Consider the following 20,866-nt stretch of genomic DNA (forward strand, 5'->3'; position numbering starts at 1 on the left):
CGCATCCACAAACGCTTAATCCCTCAAGCACTGACACAAAGTAGCAGTGTGCGTGCCATCTACAAGATGCGCTGCAGAAACTTACCAAGGCTCCTTAGACAGCACCTTCCAAACCCATAATTGTTATCATCTAGTAAGGCAAGGGCAGCAGACACATAGAAACGCCACCACCTGGAAGTCCCCCTCCAAGTCACTCACCACTCTTCCTTGGAAATATGCTGCCTTTTCTTCACTATCGCTGGGTCAAAATCCTGAAACTCACTCCTTAACAGCACTGTGGGTGTCCCAACACCACATGGGCTGCAGTGGTTCAAGGAAGATCGCTATCACTTTCTCGAGGGCAATTCAGGATGGGCAATAAATGCTGGCCATGCGAACAAAGCCTATATCCCATGAATGAATAATAAATAAATAAATTGGGGGGGGGGGGGGGAAAGAACCCAACCCAACCCAACCCAACCCAACCCAACCCAACCCAACCCAACCCAACCCACACCCACTTCACTAGACCACTTAAACCTCTAGAGGTGTGACGCTTATCCAAAAACTGCCTCTAGCAATTGTACAGGTATAGCAGCAAACCCAAGATACCAATGTTTTCTTTTGCTGGCATTATGCAACTTGACAAAATAAAGTTTTATGTGATATTTTAAAATAAAACAATTATTATTAAATCCAGATACATTTTTTAACCTTTGAATTTTGCTATAATCAAATCTGACACTACAGTGCAGTAATAAGTGAGTGCATATTGTCAGAGGTGCCATAAGTAAGTTAAGATATCAAAACAGTATATTTTCTCCTCGATGATTCAAGTGGGTGTAAAACATTCCATTGCAATTCTTGAAAAACATGGAAATCTCCTGGTGCCTTGGCCAACATTCAACCTCCAGCCAGCACCACCAAAAATAAAACACTGATCATCCATCTCATTCCTGTTTGAAATCTTGCTCTATGCAAAAATGGTGCTGCATTTGCCCATATAATGTTCACTGCATTTCAAAATAAATAACTATAAATGAAGCCCTTTGAGATATTTCTGAGATGATAAAATGCTGTAATGTTTTCTTGCCATCTCTTCGTTCTCCTTATTTCTCCCATTCATTACTTTTTAAAATATTGTGATTTTTATTTTAAGCTTGACCTTTTCTGATTTATTTTGTTCTATTCTTTAACATCTGTTCCTACTATCTGAAGAGATGTATAAATATATTTCCTATTATTTTAGGAAGGATGTGGAAGCTTTGGAAAAGGTGCAAAGGAGATTTACCAGGATGTTGCCTGGAATGGAGAGTAGGTCTTACGAGGAAAGGTTGAGGGTGCTAGGCCTTTTCTCATTAGAACGGAGAAGGATGAGGGGCGACTTGGTGGAAGGTTTATAAGATGATCAGGGGAATAGATAGAGTAGACAGTCAGAGACTTTTTCCCCGGGTGGAACAAACCATTACAAGGGGACATAAATTTAAGGTGAATGGTGGAAGATATAGGGGGGATGTCAGAGGTAGGTTCTTTATCCAGATAGTAGTGGGGGCATGGAATGCACTGCCTGTGGAAGTAGTTGAGTCGGAAACATTAGGGACCTTCAAGCAGCTATTGGATAGGTACATGCATTACAGTAAAATGATATAGTGTAGATTTATTTGTTCTTAAGGGCAGCACGGTAGCATTGTGGATAGCACAATTGCTTTACAGCTCCAGGGTCCCAGGTTCGATTCCGGCTTGGGTCACTGTGCGGAGTCTGCACATCCTCCCCGTGTCTCCGTGGGTTTCCTCCGGGTGCTCCGGTTTCCTCCCACAGTCCAAAGATGTGCAGGTTAGGTGGATTGGCCATGATAAATTGCCCTTAGTGTCCAAAATTGCCCTTAGTGTTGGGTGGAGGTGTTGACTTTGGGTAGGGTGCTCTTTCCAAGAGCCGGTGCAGACTCAATGGGCCGAATGGCCTCCTTCTGCACTGTAAATTCAATGATAATCTATGATTAATCTAGGACAAAGGTTCGGCACAACATCGTGGGCCGAAGGGCCTGTTCTGTGCTGTATTTTTCTATGTTCTATGTTCTATGACTTCTGGATATCACTATTTTAGATATGTGAGCAACATTTCTTTCAAAATTGAATTTTGGCTGAAAATCAATTTAACAGGCTCCAGATTCCAATTGTCTTGCTGCTAACAGTGTTTGATGCACTGTAACTCCTTACCTTATTGAATGTCCTGCCCTAATTTACATAATCTACAGCCGCATCTGATGGGTTCAAAAACATGTGCTAAAGACCATGTCATCAAGGTATAGCCAATGAAATAAATAGAGTATAAAATAAAAGACTCCGTGACCTGCCTAAAACACATTGATCAAAGGAGTATTAATGAAACGATTTGCTTACAATTTAGAGTGGTATCAAAATAAAGTATTTTTCACCATGATGTATGTAGCATGATATTGACTTCTCTCTTTTTCTGTTTTCAAGAAGGGATCAGTAAACCTGTCATTACTGTAAATCTGTTATTCAGCTTTGTTGTCCATTTTACTTTTTTAATAAAGTCATTCAATTATAACCTAAGCAACAATCTATGGAAGTATCACCTTTCCTGCTCTTCTCCTGCTGTCCCAGGCTTGTTTCTCTTCACATTGTCTCTCTTGACATTCTCCAAAAGGCTCTTCAAGCAACCCTAATTGCCCTATCCTGGTGGGGCTGCTGGTGACTAATCTTGCCACTCTCTTTCTTGTACAACTCACACCTCTCACTGCTAACCCTGTGAGCTCTCTCTCTGGATCAGCTCTCACAGCACCTCTGCACATCTCCCTCCAGAATGTTGTTTTGTTCCTCAATGAGGTCCTTTCCAGCCTGTACTTATTGTGGGCGATTGTACTGACATGGACTTCACAGAAACCTGACTGAGGTGCACATTTCCCCTTAATAACTATGGGTGGGATTTTCCGCATGCGTTTCACGATGGCGGAGGCAGACCAACATTGGCCGGTGGCAGGATCAGAAGATCCCGCCACTGTCAACATGGTTTTCCAATCAATGAAACCCGCAGCAGGGGTTCACCTTGAGCGGGACCAGAAGTTCCCACCAGCGAGAAAGGTTCCCATTTTCCAGCCATCTGTCATCCATCATTTGTCTTGTCAAGACCAACATGTTGGTGGTGTGGCATCTTATCACCAGATATTATCTTAGCCTATATACCTTTGGCATTTTCTCCTTTGACTGTCTCATCTTGTTTCATTCTTCTCACTTTGATGCAAAATCAATGTTCTCTGCTGCCCTCCCATGTACAGTCATTTTTTTACCAACAGATCTTCACTGTTTTCTTCTCTCTGCACCGAACAACTCATCTGTGATTTCAGCCTCCATCTCAACTCATCATGCTCTCCCTCCTCTGAGTTCACTGCCCTCACCCCACCCTGTAATCTCCTCCAAGTTCGCAACCTCCAAGGTATCTGCATTGATTTAATTCTAGACTCTTGAGCAGTCCTGATTTAATCACTTGCTTCGGCCCTTGGCTCTGGAATACCCTTCCCACACATCTCCACATCACTTTCGTCATTTAAGATACTCCTTAAAAACTGCCTCCTGTGCCAAGTTTTTAGTTCTCTGCCCTAATATCACCTTATGTGGCTTAGCGTTTGATTTGCCCTTGTGATGTTTTATTATGTTGCATTTGTTTGCTGCTTATAAACTTGAGGAAAGTGACATGAAGACATGTGTTAGAACCAGTCAGTTGAAATGTAGTGAAGAGTTTGTGTTCGATCCCTGATTCATTATGAATTACAGTTAAAGCTGGACTATTGGGAGCAATATCTTCCTATAGGAGTAATGTGATTCAGTGAACCCCAGAAAAATATCTTATTTAAAACCTAAAAACATAATGAGGAGCATCTGGGGAAAGTCACAATCTTGACCCTGCATTGGAGAAGATAATGCAATTATTCTCAGTTGAAGGGATAGGGAAAGTTTGTGGTTAACAATTTGGAATTGACAACTCCACTCATTCACCAGACTCTGATATATCCTTACAACTAAAGTGCGATACACTTATTTGGATACACTTATCCTGGTGAAAAATCTACTTTCCTTGATCACAATTTCATTAATCATTTTGTTTTCTAATAAATTCAGAATTGTGTCAGTTTGCATTGTTCTGTTTCTTTTTAACTCGATCAGCAGATAGAATAATTTGTAACATCGTGGATTGCTGCCATATTTAACTTGTGAGGAAGCAAGAAATGTGTAAAAAAAATCAATTGTTTTGTGCACAGTGTCTGTTTCTTTTAAATAAATTTAGATTACCCAATTCTTTTTTTTCCCAATTAAGGGCAATTTAGTGTGGCCAATCCACCTACCCTGCACATCTTTTGAGTTGTGGGGATGAGACCCATGCAGACACTGGGGGAATTGCACAGTACCTCTTTAAGATAAAACTGATACTAAGTCAAATATGCTTAAGGAGCTGGTACTGAAAAAGGGAGACCTGGATGGCTGCACAGTGTGCATAGATAGTCAGAAGCTTGAAAAGTCCAGCCAACCTAGTGCTGTACTTGATCATCAGTGAGACCCAGATTCTCTGATCTCAAGCGCACACTGACTGTCTCCACAAGAGGGCACAATTGAGGCAGATGGAGTGAGGTCAGGTATCTCAATGAAGCTGTTGCTGTAGCCTTTCCCATGGTCAATGGCTGAGAGATCTTTGTCCTGATAGGTGCATGCCAGAAAACCTAGGAGAAAGGTGAAGCAGGGCAATGTACCCTCCCAGTAGATAATTATAGTGGTAAAGTAAACTGTGATTTAATCTACTCAATTTTTAGTGATAAATTCTAAAATTATCTGTCAGTGTTTCTCCGACCATTCTCTGAACTGCAGCTATGATTTCTATTTGGATTGGATTTGGTTTATTGTCATGTCTACCAAGGTACAATGAAAACTCTTGTTCTGCGTACAGTCCAGACAGATCGTTCCATACATGAAAAAACACCATGGGACATGCATAAATACACATAAATACACATACACACAAATACACAATGTAAATACATAGACACAAGCATCGAGTGAGCCATTCAGACTGTACCACTCAGTAGAGAAGATGTGTGGAGATCAGTTCAGTCCATAAGAGGGTCATTCAGGTGTCTGGTAATAGAAGGTAAGAAGCTGTTTTTGAACCTGTTAGTGTGTGTTCTCAGACTTTTGTATCTCCTACCCAATTGAAGAGAGCATAACCCAGGTGGTATGGTCTTTGATTATACTGCTTGCTTTCCCAATGCAGCAGGAAGTGTAGGCAGAGTCAACGGATGGGAGGCAGTTTTGCGTGATAGACTGGGCTATGTTCACGACCCTCTAGTTTCTTATAGTCTTGGACTGAGCAGTTGCCATACCAGGCTGTGATGCAGTTGGATACGATGCTTTCTATGGTGCATCTGTAAAAATTGGTAAGAGTCAATGTGGACATGCCGAATTTCCTTAATTTCCTGAGGAAGTATAGGCCCTGTTGTGCTTTCTTGGTCGCAGTGTTAACATGCGTGGACCAGGGCAGATTATTGGTTGTGTGCACATCTAGGAATTTGAAGCTGTCAACCATCTGCACCATGGCACCATTGATGCAGACGGATGTGTACAATACTTTGCTTCCTGAAGTAATTGACTAGTCCCTTAGTTTTGCTGATGTTGAAAAGAGATTGTTGTCATTACACCATGCCACTAGGTTATCTATCTCCCTCCTGTATTCTGACTCATTGTTGTTCGAGAACCGATGACTGTTGTGTCATCAGCAAACTTGTAGATGGAGTTGGAGCCACATTTTCCCACACAGTCGTGTGTCGGAAGTATAGTAGGGGCTAAGTACGCAGCCTTGTGGGGACCCGGTATTGAGGACTATCATGGAGGAGGTGTTGGTGTTGATCCTTAGTGATTGTGGTCTATGGGTCAGGAAGTCGAGGATCCAATTGCAGAGGGAGGAGCCAAGTCCTAGGTTTAGGAATTTTGATATGAACTTTACTGGGATTATGCAGTTGAAGGCAGAGCTGTAGTCAATGAATAGGAGTCTGACGCAGGAGTCCTTATTGTCGAGATGCTCCAGGGATGATGAGTGTAGGGCCAGGGAGATGGCGTCTGCTGTGGACCAGTTGAGGCAGTATGCGAATTGCAGTGGATCAAGGCATACTGGAGTATGGTGTTGCTGTGTCTCAAGACTAACCTCTCGAAGCACTTCATAATGATAGATGTCATGGAGCCACCATGCTATCACTCAACTTGTATACATGCAGAATTATAGTGGAAAATGAAAGCTAGGAGGAAACAGTCTTGATTTAGCTTATAAACACACCACATTTAAATGAGATCCTTTTGTCAACTTATTTCAACAGGTTAACATGATTGTTTAAACAGCAGACAGATGAATCTCATGCCAGCTAATATTTGCAAAGTGCAAATTCATGTGTTCAATGTTCCACTGCTGTTTAAATCAGCACAATTGCTAACATCAGCAGGAAAATATAGTCAAATAATCAGAACATTGGAACCCTGGAGGAGTTCAGGATAGAATTATAACTATTAACACTGACACCCTAACCTTTCTCACATGCAGCAAGCAAAGTAACAGATGTAAAAAGATTGCTATGTTCGAATACTTTCTCCTTTTATCGAAGCACGCAACAGTACAACAGCACAACAGCACACAACAGTACAACACAGAAAGCGGCATTTTAATCAATCAAATTTGTATCGGTTCTTGCAAGCAGCAATTCAGTTAGTCCAAACACCATGCCCCCCCGACTCCCCCCACCTTTCCGCTTGTTCCTGGAATTGTTTCACCTTCAAATTAAGAAACACTTCTGCAGAAAGTGGTAAAAGTTTGGAACTCTCTTTCGCAAATGACAATTGATGCAAGATCAATTGTTAATTTAAAATTCAGATTGATAGATTTTTGTTAATATATTAGGGATGTGGGGAAAGGTAAGTATATGGATTTAGGTTACATATCAGCTATGATCCCATTAAAAAGTGTAATAGGCTTGAGCAGTTAAATGGCTTACTCCTGTTCCTGTGTTCAAGAACTTATCCAATTCCCTTTTGAAAGCTACAATTGATCTTTAGCCATCACCCTGTCAGGCAACTCCTATTAATTAAAAACTTTTCCTCATGTTGCCTTTGGTTCTTTTGCCAAACACCTTACATCTGTGCCCTCTGCAACCCTTCAGCCGCTGAAAGCAATTTCTCTTCATTTGCTCTACCTAAACTGTTCATGATTTGAATGCCTCTATCAAATCTCATCTTAACTACCTCAGATGTGAGGGGAGCAAGCCCCAGCTCCTCCAGCTTCTTCACATGACCGTAATCCTACACCCTTACAATTATTTTTGTAAATCTCTGCCCTCTCCAAAATCTTAACTCCTTCCTAAAGTGTACTGTTGTTGCTATTGAACTCGTGTTTTAGATAGGTTTATCTAACTTTTTGGCTTTTGTACTCTGTGCCCTATTATAAAGCCTAGACAGGATCCGGAATGCTTTATTAGCCTACCCTTGTACCATTGACAATTTGTGGAAAAATGCATCAAGGTCTCTCTGTTCTTGCACCCCCTAAAAGCACACTATTTAGCTTGTATTATCTCTCACTATTCTTCCTATCAAAATGTTTCACCTCATATTTTTCTGCATTGAATTTAATCTGTTATGTGTCCACCCATTCCACTAGCCTGGTCGTGTCCTCATCAAGCCTCACTGTTGCCACATTTCCAAGTTTACTGTTATCTGTAAATTTTGAAATTGTGACTGTAACCCCCCCAAGTCGAGGTAATTAATGTATGGCTATAACAGCAGTGATCCTATTATTGATTCTTGGGAAATGCCACCATGTACCTCTGACTGTTCCAAAGAATAGCCATTCACCACAACCCTCTATTTTCTAATCTTAGAAAAAGTATCCATGCTGCTGCTGCCCCATTTATCCCATGGGAAAAGGTAGGATGAGAGCCAGAGAGATTTAAGGAAGGAATTCCAGAGCTTATGGCTTTGGCCGGTGAAGGCATGTTTTTCAGTGGTGGAGCAATAAAAGTGCAGGATAAGAGTAAGAGGGACTAACAAGCCCCTTGGAACTTGGGACTTTCTCAAACACTTTTTGATTACATATACACATACAATGCAATGTCCTCACGCACACAATTAATTTGCTCAAATATGATTTGCCTCTAACAAATGAATACTGGCTCTCTTTTAGTCAGTCCATGCTTGTCCAAGAAGCTGTTAATTTTCTCCTGGATTATTATGTCTAAAAGCTTTCCCACCAACAACATCGAAAAACTGGCTGGCCTGTAATTGATCCTCTGTGAAGCCATTTACTGTGAATATCCCTATAGGAGATCTTTGTATTTCCTTTCTGTCAGCTGTTGATTTATTCTCTTTCCTTATGTACTTTTCTTCTGTCCTTTTTATATAGTGTGCAGAGATCAGTGCTGGGACCTTTGCTGTTTGTAATATATATAAATGATTTGAAGGGAAATGTAACTGGTCTGATTAGTAGGTTTCTGGATCACCCAAAAGTTGGTGGAATTGCAGATAGCGGTGAGGACAGTCAGAGGATACAGCAGGATATAGATCGGTTGGAGACTTGGGCGGAGAGATGACGGAGTTTAATCCAGAGAAATGTGAGGTAATGCATTGTGGAAGGTCTAATATGGGTGGGAATTATACAGTAAATGGCAGATCCCTTAGGAGTATTGGCAACAGAGGGATCTGAGTGTACAGGTCCACAGGTCACTGAAAGTGGCCACGTAGGTGGCGAAGGTAGTCAAGAAGGCAAGTGGTATGCTTGCCTTCATCGGCCAGGGCATTGACTATAAAAATTGGCAGGACATGCTGCAGCTGTATAGAACCTTAGTTAGGCCACACTTGGAATATAGTGTTCAATTCTGGTCGCCACACTACCAGAAGGATGTGGAGGCTTTGGAGAGGGTACAGAAGAGGTTTATCAGGATGTTGTCTGGTATGGAGGACATTAGCTATGAGGAGAGGTTGGGCAGCACAGTAGTATTGTGGATAGCACAATTGCTTCATAGCTCCAGGGTCGCAGGTTCGATTCCGGCTTGGGTCACTGTCTGTGCGGAGTCTGCACATCCTCCCCGCGTGTGCGTGGGTTTCCTCCAGGTGCTCCGGTTTCCTCCCACAGTCCAAAGATGTGCAGATTAGGTGGATTGGCCATGATAAATTGCCCTTAGTGTCCAAAATTGCCCTTCGTGTTGGATGGGGTTACTGGGTTATGTATGGGGCTAGGGTGGAGGTGTGGACCTTGGGTAGGGTGCTCTTTCCAAGAGCTGGTGCAGACTCGATGGGCCGAATGGCCTCCTTCTGCACTGTAAATTCTATGAAATCTATACATTTGGTTTGTTCTCACTGAAACGACGGTGGTTGAGAGGCAACCAGAAAGAAGCCTGCAAAATTATGAGGGGCATGAACAGAGTGGATAGTCAGAAGCTTTTTCCCAGGGTGGAAGAGTCAATTACTAGGGGACATTGGTTATGGTGCGAGGGGCAAAGTTTAGAGGAGATGTGCGAGGGAAGATATTTACACAGAGGGTAGTAGGTGCCTGGAACTTGCTACCGGAGGAGGTGGTGGAAGCAGCTATGATAGTGACGTTTAAGGGGTGTCTTGACAAATACATGAATAGGATGGGAATAGAGGGATACAGACCCCAGAAGTGTAGAAGGTTTTCGGTCAGGTGGGCAGCATGGTCGGTGCAGGTTTGGAGGGGCAAAGATCCTGGGCGTCATTCTCCGACCCCCCGCCGGGTCGGAGAATGGCTGTTGGCCGCCGTGAATCCCGCCCCCGCCGAAGTCTCCGGTACCGGAGATTGGGCGGGGGCGGGAATCGGGCCGCACCGGTTGGCGGGACCCCCGCTCAATTCTCCGGCTCGGATGGGCCGAAGTCCCGTCCAGAAATTGTCTGTCCCGCCAGCGTAAATCAAAGCTGGTATTTACCGGCGGGACCAGGTGGTGTGGGCGGGCTCCGGGGTCCTGGGGGGGGCGCGGGGCGATCTGACCCCGGGGAGTGCCCCCACGGTGGCCTGGCCCGCGATCGGGGCCCACCGATCCGCGGGCGGGCCTGTGCCGTGCGGGCACTCTTTCCCTTCCGCCTCCGCCACGGCCTCCACCATGGCGGAGGCGGAAGAGACTCTCCCCACTGCGCATGCGCGGGAAACTACTCTCCCCACTGCGCATGCGCGGGAAACTGTCGGCGGCCGCTGACGCTCCCGCGCATGCGTCGCGTTTCCGTGCCAGCTGGCGGGGCAACAAACGCCATTTCCGCCAGCTGGCGGGGCGGAAATCCCTCCGGCGTCGGCCTAGCCCCTCAATGTTGGGGCTCGGCCCCCAAAGATGCGGAGCATTCCGCACCTTTGGGTCGGCGCGATGCCCGTCTGATTGGCGCCGTTTTTGGCGCCAGTCGACGGACATCGCGCCGTTGGGGGAGAATTTCGCCCCCTGTTCCTGTGCAGTATGTTTCTTTGTATATCCAGCCTGATTCTTCTTTGTATTGCCAAGCTGACATCTGTCCTATACCTCTTTAACCTGCTTCACCCTGCTCCCAGACTCGCTCATCGGCTTGGTTGCCTCCTTTTCCCCCTTTCAGGCATGTACCAGGCATGTCTCCTCATCAAAGCCATACATTGCAGTGTGTTACATTTCTGTCTGCCAGTCTTTGACTCCAAGTTGCCCAAGCCAGGTCTCTCAATTTGTGGAAATTAGCCCTCCTCCAGTTGAGTATTCTTTAGTCTAGATTGCTCTTTGTCCTGTTCCATAACTAATATAAACCAACAATACCAATGATCACAATTGCTGAGATGCTTCTTGACTGACATTCTCCACTTGACTCATTTCATTTCCCAGTACTGGAGCCAACAGTGACTCCTTCCTTTATGGGTCACAGCTGTCCCTGAACAGAAACTTGAAATAAACTGAGGTACAAAGGGCTGAATTTCCACTCTCAAGTTGGGTACAGGGTCATGAAATTTCCAGATCCTGCAAACCTGACTTGGGAGAAAGTGCCCAAATGGCCTGATTCTTTTTTTCTGGGGTGACGCTAATTGCAGTCGGGCCTGCTGCCTCAGAAACCCTGTGGAGGCAGCCACAGGGTCTGCCAGGTGCCAAGGCAGGCTGTTTAAAAGGCCAAATTTAGTGCTCAGTGACTTTGTACCAGTTGTAATGAAAACAATAAAACAAAAAATAGCCCTCTAACCCTCATCGCTCATACCCAACACACTCCTCATGTCCCATCCTTTCCAACTCATGCTACTTCACATCCCAATCAACTCCCCAAGACCCCTCACACATCCATGCCAACCTGAGCCCCTCTACACACTCCCCATTGCCCCTACGCCAACCCATTCACTATCCACCATGAGCAGACCTCGGAAGCTATACTGAGTCTAAATAAAACAATCTAAGTATCTATTGCAGTCTTCACTATATTAAAATAAACACACTCGCTGATAAAAGCGCGCTCAATGTATCTAGTCCTTTATTTTAAAAAAGCAATAGTTTCTTTCAAGTCCTTAATCTCTTATATAAACTAACATTTGTATTCATCAAAGACAGCTATATATTTATGACCACCTAGAACTGTTAATCAAATTGAATTTACAGGCCATCCACTTTAATAATGGAAGGTTGTGGAAGTAGTCAAGCAGAAACTATAGTACAAGAATAGCTCTCTGGCTTATGTCAACACCATTTAGGGGAATTGCAAGCACCCATTTTCTTTAACTACAGGCTAGCTGTGTTTTTTCCCCCAAAAAAGTTAACAGGCAAGCTATTTAAATGACTTGACAACTTCACAGACCTTATCCACTTTTTACACACATTCATGTCAACTCGTAATAATCCCACTGGGATATCTCACCCAATGAGATCCCAATGGTATACGTAACCAGGGTGGCCAAAAGTATTACTTTGTGAAGACAGCTGCGCTTTAAACATACAGCTGCCTCTGAACCATGGTTGTGTGAAAAATGTCTCATCCCCCTGTTACCCCACCCCAGCAGTGGAAATGGTGGGTGCTGGGTCCGGGGTGCGGGTTCTATCTCTGGCGCCAGTTTGCCTAAGGCATGCAGTCCTTGAACAGCTTTGTAAAACTTTGGGCTAAAGTGATTATTTATATAATTTCTGTAAACTAGGGTTAAACTTCACCCCTGTTTGCTCCTCAAAGCGAACTATAGAAAGATTGGGGTATGAAGTCAAGCTAACAAGAGCCACTGAGATATTGAACATAAAGAACCTAAGTTCTTCATGTCTAGATATTTAACCTGGATACTTGTATTAGATTCCACTGCTGTACTCTTTTTGGCTTGGGCATGAGAAACCACCTTCCTCCTCCCTTAAGAATTCCTGCCATTGCCTTTGGACTTCCTCGGGATAATATTTTAATGGTGTGTCTGGTTACATGTTATTTCCTCTGAGAAAAATACTTGGATGGTATACTGCAGTTCATCGTTTTTACATAGCTAAAGGTTTTCTGCCTTTTTGACAAGAAAAAATGTAACTTTGGTTAATTAATAACTTTGTGAACTTAATTTTGCTTACAGAATATTTTAGGTTTTTGATATACAAAGTTTGTGACCCAGTCTAAAAAAGATTTTAAGTGACCATTCAACCTTGATATCTTTAACATCACTTCTTACACCTATCAATTGGCAACTCAACAGTTTGCCATTTCTCTTTTTGCAGATTTAAAATAATTCTATATGTGCATTTACATATCCTATTATTGGGGGAAAAAATTCTCTATCTCCTCATCCTCCTACTGTTCCGAGGGGAAATTTGATTTTAATTACAAGCATTAACGTATCTGGTTTAGATAGATTATGAAACAAAAGAAGATGGACATACTCTTCAAATCTGAAATGTTAACTGACTGACTTGTTTTCCACGGAATGCATCCTGACCTACTGAGTATTTCCATATTTTCCATTCTTGTTTTCAGATTTCCAGCACCTGCAATATTTTGTCTCTTGGCTAGTTTACAGTTTATTTTCAGGATTGTAACAATCAAAGCTATACTGGGAAGGACTTTAGGAGATCAATGGAACATTTTGAAGTTAACTTTTGTAATTTTGCTGTTGGCAACAGTAAAGATACTGTAATCTTACATTTGAGGTTTTCCACACGCAGTGGTTTATTTCCCTTCCCTATTCACAGGATTTCATAATGCAAGATTCCTTAAAATACATATTTGAAATTTTTCAATCAAGCCTCGTAACTGTCACAAAGATACAAGTTGGATCAGATACATGCTAAAATTGCCAGTAACTTTGAGCTGTGCGAGTCCATATGTTTTAGTGAAATGTAACCTTGTAGAATGGTAAACATAGAGTTACCATTTTCAGAGCAGCTTTCAGAGTTACCTCACTCTCGTGCCAGCTAGAGATAGCTGACAGATCCTGGGAAGGGGCCAGCAACCTAATCTGATGATGGTGATGGTCTGGGGGCAGGGGTAGATGTTGTAGCAGGAAAGGGGAAGGAGAGGGAAAATGGATCAATTACCAGTATGTTGCACACCATTATGTCATAATTTAGAATTTAGTCAGATCCCAACAGAAGGGCAGGGTTTTAGATGTGATTTCAAAAATAATTAATGGAATCAGCAAACGAGTGCATGTTTGTTCTTCAAACCAGTCATGTTTACCACTTGAGGGTTTCTTTCTAATCCAATAGAGATGGCTGAGATAAGGTGCATCACGTCAAATAAAGACTACGGGGCAAACCCTAATATGCACAGAATACAGACCTCCTCCTTAAACATTCACTCCCTCCACCCCAACGCACAGTAGCAGTAATGTGTACCATATACAAGATGCACTACAACAACTAACTGAGGCCCCTTCAACGGCACCTTTTACCAACTAGAAGGACCAGGGCAACAGATGCATGCGAACACTACCACCTGCAAGTTTCCCTCAAAGGCACATACCATACTGACTTGGAACTATGTTGCCGTTCCTTTGTTGTGACTGGATCAAAACGCTACTGCACCGCCCCACCCTCCCTGCCATTACCCTCCACCCACTCTGTCTCCTTTTTTGTTTAAAGCCCAAAGTCTGCTAACTTCTTAACTATCCTGGAAGAAATCAATAAACGGTTTCCATCTCCGGACAACCCCCTCCACAGTCCCTCTCAAGGCAAACTTGATTTTTTTTTCCAACCTAAGGAATTCTGCAAGGTCTCTCACCCCCACCTCCGGTTTTGGCGGCCCCAAATCTCTCCATTCCAACAAGATCCATCTCCGTCTACCAGGGAGGCAAAGGCTAAAACGTCGGCCTCTCTCGCCCTCTTGACTCCAAAAATCGCCACTTCTGGACTCGGGACAACCTTCACCCTCAGCACCTCAGGCATAATGTCAGCGAACCCACGCCAGAACCCCTCCAGTTTCGGACAGGCCCAAAACATGTGGACACTTCCTGACCATGGCTGTATTTGTTTCCCAGTAGTAGTTCATCATACTTGGCAAGGCCAGCACCACCCCCCCCCCCCCCCCCCCCAATGCTCCAACAGCACCTTCTTCATCTGCTCCACCAACTGTACCAAATTCAATTTATGTAGCTGCGCCCATCCCCGCACACCTGGATGCCCAGATATCTAAATCGGCTCCATCCACCTTCAACGGCAGCTCACCCAACCTCCTCTCCTGTCCCCTCGCCTGGATCGGGAAGACCTCACACTTCCCCATGTTTAACTTAAACCAGAAAACCAACCGAATTCCTCCAAAATGTCCAATACCTTCCAATAGGTCTGATATGTAAAACAGCAGATTGTCCGCATATAGCGAAACCATGTGCTACCACCACCCCCCCCGTCGCCCCCGCACGATCTCCTGCCAACCCCATGACAGTCTAAGTGCCATTGCCATGGCTCTATCGCCAAGACGAAGAGCAACGGGGAGAGTGGGCATCCCTGCCTCATCCCATGATGCAGCCTGAATTACCCCAAACTCGCCCAGTTCGTCCTAACACTCGCTGCCGCCGCCCGATACAAAAACCGGACCCTATCCACAAACCCCGGCCCAAACCCAAACTGCCCCAGTACCTCTCACAAATATTCCAATTCTACCCAATCAAAGGCTTTCTCCGCGTCCAAAGCGAATGCCACCTCCACATTCCGTCCCTCCGACGACATCATTATAACGTTCAATAAACGCCTGTTAGCCGCCGGATACCTTCCTCTTTACAAACCCCGCCTGGTCTTCCCCTATCACCCACAGCACGCAGTCCTCAATCCGCAAGGCCAGGATCTTTGCCAGCAACTTGCCGTCTACATTCAGCAGTGATATCGGACGGTAGGACCCACACTGCTCTGGGTCCTTATCCTTCTTCAAAATTAAGGATCTCGTGGCCTGCGATAACATGAGGGGGGAGCTCCCCCTTCTCCGTCACCTCATTAAATGTCCTTACCAGCAGGGACCCCAGGTTTCCCATAAACGTTTTATAGAATTCTACCGGGAAGCCATCTGGTCCTGGACCTTCCCTGCCTGCATCGCCCCCATATTCTCCATCACCTCCACCAGTCCAATGGGTGCTCCCTAACCCCCGCCAGAGTCTCCGATTCATATATGTCCTTAAAAGTCCTCGAAAACCCCATTCATCCCCACTGGGTCTAAGACCACTTTTCCCCCCCTATCCTTCACCTTTCTGATCCCCCTCACCGCCTCCTGCTTCCTCCGTGTATGAGCCAACATCCTGCTCACCTTCTCCCCATACTCCTAGACTGCCTGCCCCCTGACTCTCCGCAACTGCCCCACTGCCTTACCCGTAGACACCAGCCCGAACTCCATCTGGAGTTTCTGCTGCTCTTTCAACAACCCAGACTCTGAATACCTCTTATCAACGTGCAGGATCTCATCCGCCAGCCCAGCCATCTCTGGCAGCTCCGTCTTATCCCTATGTGCCCGTATCTATATAAATTCCCCCCTGACCACTGCCTTAAGTGCCTTCCATTGTGTGGTGGCTGAAACCTCACCCGTCACATTCAGCTCCATATACCCCCGAATAGCGGCTCTCACCCGCTCACACACCACCTCATCCGCTAACAACCCCACATCTAATCTCCACTGCGGATGCTGCCCCCCCCCCCACACCAGTCCACTTGCAAGTCCACCCAATGTGGCGCGTGGTCTGAAACCACAATTGCCGAATACTCCGAGCCGACCACCCCCGCCAGCAGTCTTATCCACCACAAAGTGATAGAATTTACAGTGCGGAAGGAGGCCATTCGGCCCATCGAGTCTGCACCGGCTCTTGGAAAGAGCACCCTACCCAAGGTCCACACCTCCACCCCATCCCCATAACCCAGTAACTTCACCCAACACTAAGGGCAATTTTTGGACACGAAGGGCAATTTAGCATGGCCAATTCACCTAACCTGCACATCTTTGGACTGTGGGAGGAAACCTGAGCACACGGAGGAAACCCACGCACACACGGGGAGAATGTGCAGACTCCGCACAGACAGTGACCCAAGCCGGGAATCGAACCTGGGACCCTGGAGCTGTGAATCAATTGTGCTAACCACAATGCTACCGTGCTGCCCAATCTGTGCACATGGGAGAAATACGAAAATTGCTTCACACTCAGCCTCCCAAACTTCCACAGGTCCACTCCCACCATGTGCTCCATAAACCCCTTTAGCTCCCTCGCCACCACCGATACCCTCCCCAACCGCGGACTCAATCGGCCCAATCTCAGCTCTATAACCGTATTAAAATTTACCCCCATTATCAATCTGTGCGAGTCCAGGTCCGGGATCTTCTGCCTCGTGAATTCAATGTCATCCCAATTTGGGCATAAACCTTCACCAAGACCACTGGCATCCCTTCCAATTTTCCACTCACCATCATGAACCTCTTTCCCCCCCCCCCCCGAATCTGCTATTATATTCCCCACCTCAAATGCTACCCACTTATGTATCAGTGCCGCCACCCCACACATCTTCATATCTAATTCTGAGGAAGACCTGGCCTACCCACCCTTTCCTTAGCCTAGTTTGATCTCCGATCTTCAAGTGCGTTCCCTGTAAAAATGCCACATCCGCCTTTGAGCTCCTCAAGTGCGCAAACACGTGGACCGTTTGACTGGCCCATTCAGCCCTCTCACATTCCATGTGATCAGCCTGGTCAGGGGGCACCCCGCAAGCAAAACAACAATCCCAATCCCCACTAACACTCTAACCACCTGCTCACCCCTCACAGTGTTCCTGTGAACTAGCTCACCCAGCTAGCCAGGCAGCCCCCGCCCACGGCGCCAAACATCCTGCCCCCCCCCCCGGCTTGCGCACTTCCATGGCGCAAACAACCATAACAATAAGATAAAAGGTGCACTAACCCAGCTCGATCCTCCAAAATCCCACCACCAAAGACCCCACAAGAAAGAAAAACGACCCCTGAGCGAAAAGAGGTTCGCCTCTGACCATCCCCCAAAAGAAACAATGCATATCAAAAATAAGAAAAAGGGGGGCAGAGAAAACCAACATCCCTTCACACCTCCTCCAAAGTTCAATGTCCTCCTCTTCCTGCCAGTCCATCATCTCTCACAAATTCCGTTGCCTCCTCCTGTGCTCCAAAATAATACTCACGACCATTGGGTCACCCAGCGACGGACCAGGTACAGCATCCCGAACTTCACCCCCTTCTTAAAGAGGGCAGTTTTGACTCGGTTGAATCCCGCTCTCCCCTTGGCCAGTTCTGCACCCAAGTCCTGGTATACCTGGAGCTCGTTACCCTCCGAGGTACATCTCCCCATCTGCCTGGCCCACCTCAAGATCAAGTCTTTATCCAGGAATCGAAGTAACCTCACCATCATCGCCCTCGGAGGCTTGTTCACCTGCAGTTTCCTCAACAGCGCCCTATGTGCCCAATCAACCTCAAGGGACCTATCAAAAGCCCCCTTCCCCAACAGCATCTCCAGCATTTTGCTACATAAGAGCCTGTGTCCACTCCCTCGATTGCCTCTGGCAACCCTATAATTCTCAAATTTTGCCTTTGGGAGTGGTTCTCCAAATCCTCCACCTTCTCCTTAACCCGTTTCTGGGTCTCCCGCACCATGCCACTCGGCCACCAACGAGGTAAGCTGCTCCTCCCGGGAACTGGGGAAAAGGACCGAAAATACCTCCTCGAGCGGGAGCTGCCAAATGTGCGACCACTCCATGGTGCCACCAGAAGTTAGATGGGCGATATTTCAGAGGCAAAAATAAATAACTTTGGTGATGTAGAGAAAACGGGCTCATAAGCTCGGCTTGGAGTTAAATAAAATAGCAAGGTTGCCAATGGATGTTCAGAAAATGCAATGTGACAAATCCAATGCAATGGAAAGGTCAAGAGAGGTAGTGGTGAGGTAGACGTTGGTGCCATTGGCGTGCATATAAAATTTGATGCTGTGCTTTTGCACGTTGTTGCCTTGGGGCAGCATGTAAAAGAGAAATGAGAGTTGGGTTTGTAAAGCTGTAAAGCCTGCTTTATTTCTTTCTTTATTTTTTTTAATGTATTTTATTACAAACATGTATCAAAACAGGTTGCAGTGAATAAACGCCCCGGGAAACATATGTCCAGCAATCAGCTATGCAGTCTGTATAAATTTCCCCCCTTTTTCACCCTCTGTAAAGCCTGCTTTATAAGGTCGGGGGAGAGATTGAATTATCAATTTGATTTCCTGATGGACCAGTTTACTACACTTCCCCAAGGAAGGTGTCACAATTGCTTTGAATTTGTCGCCTTGTGCAGTATAATTCCAGTAAAGTATCAAACCAGATTTGAAAAAAATGCTCTGGTGAATTGAACCTCCAGCAGACTTTGGCAAAGCATGCATTCCTGTCCAAGTTAGTAACACAAGTGCAGATGCCAACCAATCAGGAGCAGCATCTGCACTTGTGTAATCAGGCAATGCAAAACTTATTTCTGGCAGGCAGACTGAAAATTACAGCCAGGAGTTATAGGAAAGATTTTGCTGACTGCCCTTCACACTCTGCAACTACTTGTCTCGCAGCCATATTGCAGTATAACCACTGCCTGAGTATGCTGTAAATGTGTGCTTTATACCACTCAATTTAAATAATACAATTTTTTGTTACCAGAGTATTTCAGAGGAAATGTTCTACCAGTTGAGCAACATGCTACCTCAAATTTTTAGAGTGTCGTCTACCCTGACCTTGACCTCTCGACGATAAACAACACAAATATCCAGTGATCATCGAGTGAGGTATGCTGACGGGTCACTTTTCTGTGCCCTTTGGATGGTATATTTTTTTAAACATCCAAAGCGTGTGATGTTTCCCATGGAGCAAGAGAATGATCCTCTTTTGCTCACTTCAGTAGAATCTCAAACACTTAAATTGTTGTGTTTTAAGTTGAACTTTACATCATAGGCTCTGTACTATTTGTACTGTTACTGTGATTCGCGTTGTAATAATTAAAGTCTCCTTTTTATAAGCCTTGTAATTACTGAGCAATGTTATTGTAAGCAAATTTGTATCAAACTCCTCCAACCATAATTTCAGCCAAGGCGACGGGTGGCCTGTTTATTTTAAATGGGTTAACTCCTCCAGTAAAATAGCAGAGATGGATTTGATGTAAATGCATTCAACGTTCGAACAGTCACATATGTCCTCAAAGATTTCCAGACTATAATGTATATATTGTACTGAGAAAATGTGAAAATAATTCCAATTGCTGTGCACTAGTCACTTGTACCTGTTTGAACTGATGCCGCAAGTCGGAGAATAATTAAATTTGTGAAACTGATTACTGTCCGTTTCTTGTTTAGATAACCTCCGTTATGCGCTGATAATTTTCATATTTGTGTACACATCTGTATTTATAGAACTAGAACTATTTTCCCACACATCCTTCGTTAGCTAAAGTTATGGCAGCGTTAGACCATCTCGCTCTGTGTACAACATTTTCAGCAAAAAGACATTCAGCCTAACTATTTTTTTAAACCAGTCATTCAAAAGTGCAAAAAGGTGAATATGTTGTAGAGACATATGCATGCTACAGTAGTGTTAAAGTCTAGTAATAAAAACAGAAAATAAGTGTACATATCATGAGGAGTTTATTTCTATTGAGTTACACATTTCAACTGCTGTTGTGGTTCCCTAGCCTGGCCTGACCCTATGAATTTAAACCGTAATGCCTGATTTATGGGATTTTTGAAGATCACTACTTCGGGGATAGATGGTTCACATGGGTACAGTTAGTGATTCAACCCACTGCACACGTATCACTTCAACAATAATTAAGTTATAACTGGGAAGTTATGCTTGAAAGGCAGCGCGCACAATTTGTAGCATTTTTGCTCATTCATTCAGCTCACAGGGAAATATTTCTTGCATCGCCCAATCTGTTATTCATTATTCTCTACACATTTGTGGTGTAGAGAAAGGTAAAATTTATGTGCCCCTGCATATCAGTGTGGAGAATTAGAAATGAAAACATTTTAAAATAATGCTAAGTTAGGATCCAGAGTCGGTAGTTATTTCCAGTGTTATTTAATGCAGAATAACGCACTGTTACATATTTGAAGAAGTTGACATATTGCTTTAAAAACACGTGATATTGGTGAATTCCACATTTCTGACAATGTAGCGAATATGTGTCTATTGCTGTTGTGTGTCTATTGCTTCACGTGAAGTTCACCATTCGTCCGCATTACTTCAATCATGGTGATAGAAATTCTACCACAGACACCGTACAAGAAATTACCAAAACAAGCCTTTTGGCTTTCAGCAGCGAAAATTATTTGTTAGAATTAAGTTTTTGAGAGACTGGTAAGAAACATCCTATGGTTTTGAAGAGTCTTCGCGTTTCTCAGCTGCAGCTTTTGTTTATCATTCAAAATAATTAT

General features: G+C 44.6%; 1 protein-coding gene across 3 annotated transcripts in view; it reads left to right on the forward strand.

The window, feature by feature from the left end:
- ferry3 (FERRY endosomal RAB5 effector complex subunit 3) overlaps window positions 1-19,764 on the forward strand; it is a 56,994-nt gene extending 37,230 nt beyond the window's left edge. For all 3 annotated transcript variants that reach the window (XM_072471502.1, XM_072471504.1, XM_072471503.1), the window contains one exon: window positions 19,098-19,764. In XM_072471502.1, the coding sequence (XP_072327603.1) occupies window positions 19,098-19,190 (93 nt within the window). In that variant the 3' untranslated portion in view covers window positions 19,191-19,764. The remainder of the gene's footprint in view (window positions 1-19,097) is intronic.
- The last annotated feature ends 1,102 nt before the right edge of the window (window positions 19,765-20,866 follow it).

Source organism: Scyliorhinus torazame, chromosome 13 (genome assembly GCF_047496885.1).
Source record: "Scyliorhinus torazame isolate Kashiwa2021f chromosome 13, sScyTor2.1, whole genome shotgun sequence".
Lineage (NCBI taxonomy): Eukaryota > Metazoa > Chordata > Chondrichthyes > Carcharhiniformes > Scyliorhinidae > Scyliorhinus > Scyliorhinus torazame.